A 3,581-nucleotide genomic window follows, 5' to 3' on the forward strand; every position below is an offset into this window, starting at 1 on the left:
GTGCCACTTACTCATCAGCACTTTGAAGTCATTCAGACTTTCTCACACAGACTGTACGTGACTCAGAGGAAATTGCGAAATACTACAGTGATTCAATTCCACATCAGTAACTCTGACGTTTGGACTGGAGCAATATTTTGGACGAACTGATGGGGAAAGGATTTAGACATCTTAGAAGAAGAAATAAAACTACAGCTCAACAGGTGGTGAGATTGTTCAACTCGGACTCGGTGACTACCCACGGATGCACTCGCACTGTGGACAAAGGAGGAGGAGAATGCCAGGGATGAATAACTGGTCTGTCTCTTTCATTGATTTCCCCTGAAAGCGAACAGTGAAGGGAGAACTCCTGGAGGCCCGGCTGAATAGGCTTTTTCAATCCAGATCCTGAGAAGGCGCGGGCTCTCTATGGGCAACAAATTTACTGAGAAGAGCAACTCAGACGGACCGATTTGAATATGTTCAGCTTTGTTTGGTAAATACTCTAAAGCAATTGACCACGAAAGCACACAGAGCAAGTTTGGAGCAATGCTCTGCTTTATGACTCATATTTACATACCAGAGTTGTTTCGTCCTGCACTTTTCATTTCTGTCTGTCTTCTTCTGTGGACAAAGTCCTGCACGTGAAGTCCTACACCTGCCTCAGTTCCTCCTCTGGTATCAGGCGTGCCAGCCGTTATCTCTGTGAAATACATGACAACAACGTGAGTCAGTAGGGGGAGTGGTCCTGCAGGTAGGCGGAGGCTTCCACACAACAGCTGACACTCAAAAACCGGGAGGACGGTGCGCGGCCGAGCCACAGCACGGAGGAGGCGTTCCGGTGAAGTTGGACTCCGGTCGGAGAGCAAGTTTTTTTTTTAATTTTGCGCGCTCCGGTGGCGAAAGGAAGCCGACACAGACGGAACGGAGGTGGATGGTCTACCGGCTGCTGTGGAAGCGTCGGTGCCGCGAGCAGAGACCCAGAGGCTGCACGAAATGAAATCTCTGTCGAGCGGACAGTTATAGTTGCAAAAGGTAAGAGGTCCACGGCACTTCGTGGATTTTTTTTTTTTTTTTTTTTGGTCAATGTGAAGGCATGTTAGACTGAGACAGTGGAAACATGACAGCGAGCTCAAAACGTGCCGTTTTCGTGTGTGTCCGTCTGATTTCTCTCCGTTTCAGCTGTCCGGGGTTTATTTTGCAGGCTTTACCACACCTGCTTAACAGACAATAAATGTCTCTGAGCTTAGATTCAGTGTTTGACCTTTATTTTATTGAAGCCAATGTTTATATTGTTTTAATTACATCTTCATGGATTATAAACCAGCAGTTTATAGAAATATGAACCAGATGAAATTCTGTTTATTTACATTTTACAATCGACGTGTTTTCGTGCCTTTAATACTTTGTATATATTGATAACATGTTTTAAGGACATGACATCAGGACCAATGCTGGTAACTGATGTCACATTTTCCTGTTTGACATGTCGATCATTTGTTATTCTATAACCGTAAATGATGCAAATGTTGATGCCTTAAAGTTGTGGAGTCAGAGTCATAAAAGTGTGGTGATCCAGTCATGTTTTGTGTGTCTGCCAAATATTCATTAGGCATTGTCTAATCCCAGCTGTTTTTCTCCTTTGCAGTTACAGCCACTGGCAGAGAAGAGGCATTTTTTCTTGCTTTTCAATCGGACCGTTGTCCTCAGGCAGCTGCTCTTTCAATGTGGGATACAGTTTTGGTCCTTTCGCCAGGCTGAAATCCTCCAGGGTCAGGACCTCCCTCATGGCAGCGTTGCTCCTTGGGCTGCTGCTTTTTGCAATGCAGTCCCCCCCCCTCCCCTCCAGGCCGATGGCCGATGGGGGGCCACCGTCGCTTCCCACCTCATCGCCCGCTGACAACGGGACCACCAGCCACCCCAACGGGACCCTCCAGCAACTTCCTCAGATTATTATTATTGGCGTGAGGAAGGGGGGGACGCGGGCGCTGATTGAGATGCTCAGCCTGCACAGCGCGGTGGCCGCGGCTCAGAACGAGGTGCACTTCTTTGATTGGGAGAGTCACTTTCAGCAGGGCTGGCCTTGGTACCTCAGCCAGATGCCCTACGCCTTCCCCGAGCAGCTGACGGTGGAGAAGACGCCGGCCTACTTCACCTCCAGCAGAGTGCCCAAACGCATCCATCAGATGAACCCTGACATCAAGCTGCTGCTCATCCTCAGAGACCCCACCGAGCGGGTGCTCTCGGACTACACGCAGGTCTTTTACAACCGCCTCCAGAAGCACAAGCGCTACCAGCCCATCGAGTCCGTGCTGGTGAAGGATGGCGAGATCAACCTGGGATACAAGGCTCTCAATCGCAGCCTGTACTATGTTCACATGCAGAACTGGCTCCAGTACTTCCCGCTGGAGAGCATTCACGTGGTGGACGGGGACGAGTTGATCAGGGACCCCTTCCCTGAAATGAAAAAAGTGGAGAGGTTCCTAAAGCTGGAACCTCAAATAAAGGCTTCGAATTTTTACTTCAACAAAACAAAAGGATTCTACTGTTTGAGAGACCACGGGCGAGAGAGGTGTTTACACGACTCAAAAGGCAGGGCACACCCTCACGTGGCTCCTGCCATCCTGCAAAAACTCTACCAGTTCTTTCACGAACCCAACAAGAAGTTCTTTGAGCTGGTGGGTCGAACATTCAACTGGAAATGAACCTCTGAGTCTCGGTGTTTCGGTGTCGAGTGACACGGGGATAAATCTCCACGAGTTGTCCCGTTTTCCTCACTAACAAAGTAGATGAAGAGATGAAGCTAATGTAAATTTAAACTAAATCTATTTTTATACTGGTATGGTTGTTACAGGAGTGTGATTGAGCCAAATATCAGGGCAGACAGCAGTTCATGACATGCTCCCAGTGCGTGTCTCGCATTTTCTCCATCAAACATGCATCTCACTGTCTTCCTGTGCTGTTCGAGACGCTCACTACTTCTCAGCTCGTCTGATCAAAGCAGACGACTTGTAATGACATTGATGATGATATTCAGACTTTAGAGTGTGCCAGTTAATGTTTTACATAAAGATAAGTACCGAGCAGTTTTAATGTTGTCATACTCTCCTGTTTCACTTCATGTAACATGACATTATTAACTGCACTTCGAGCTCGGAAGGACCTTTACCTGCTGCTATGATTTTCTCAGTCACTTTCAGGCATACGCCATACTGGATATGTATTTGTTCTTTTTGTTACTCAATTTTTTTTTCTTTATGTAAGAGTCGGTTATATAAACGCTGTGTGCTCATCGTATATTACTGATCATTACAGTGTACTGTAAATAGTTTGTTTTTGTTTTTTTAAAGTGAAGAATTAATACCATAATAAAGATGTATTTTATTTTTAGTATGTCTGATGCTTCTATTTTTTGGGTTTATCTATTTTTATTCACTCATTATGTATTCGACTGCTTGTCTTACATCTTAATGAGCGAGAAAGGCGTGCGTCTGTGCACAGGATGCTATCTTCTCTGTGGATTCCCAAATCACATTGTTTTCTAAATTTACATTCATGGAAAGGTCATTATGAACATTATAGACATGCTGTCTGTTACATTC

The 3,581-nt window shown here is 45.9% G+C and overlaps 1 protein-coding gene across 1 annotated transcript; it reads left to right on the top strand.

Moving 5' to 3' along the window:
* Positions 1 to 810: 810 nt before the first annotated feature.
* On the top strand, positions 811 to 3,369 carry hs3st1 (heparan sulfate (glucosamine) 3-O-sulfotransferase 1). The gene is made up of 2 exons (XM_069171798.1): positions 811 to 1,014; positions 1,628 to 3,369. Exon 2 carries the CDS (start codon positions 1,767 to 1,769, stop codon positions 2,682 to 2,684), a length of 918 nt encoding a protein of 305 aa, XP_069027899.1. The 5' UTR covers positions 811 to 1,014; positions 1,628 to 1,766; the 3' UTR covers positions 2,685 to 3,369.
* Positions 3,370 to 3,581: the final 212 nt, after the last annotated feature.

Source organism: Embiotoca jacksoni, unplaced genomic scaffold, assembly GCF_022577435.1.
Source record: "Embiotoca jacksoni isolate LCO1_2020_lvr unplaced genomic scaffold, fEmbJac1.0.p SCAF_5, whole genome shotgun sequence".
NCBI lineage: Eukaryota > Metazoa > Chordata > Actinopteri > Embiotocidae > Embiotoca > Embiotoca jacksoni.

Coding starts and splice junctions, on each gene's coding strand:
- hs3st1 (XM_069171798.1), top strand. CDS start 1,767: ATGGCAGCGTTGCTCCTTGGGCTGCTGCTTTTTGCAATGCAGTCCCCC.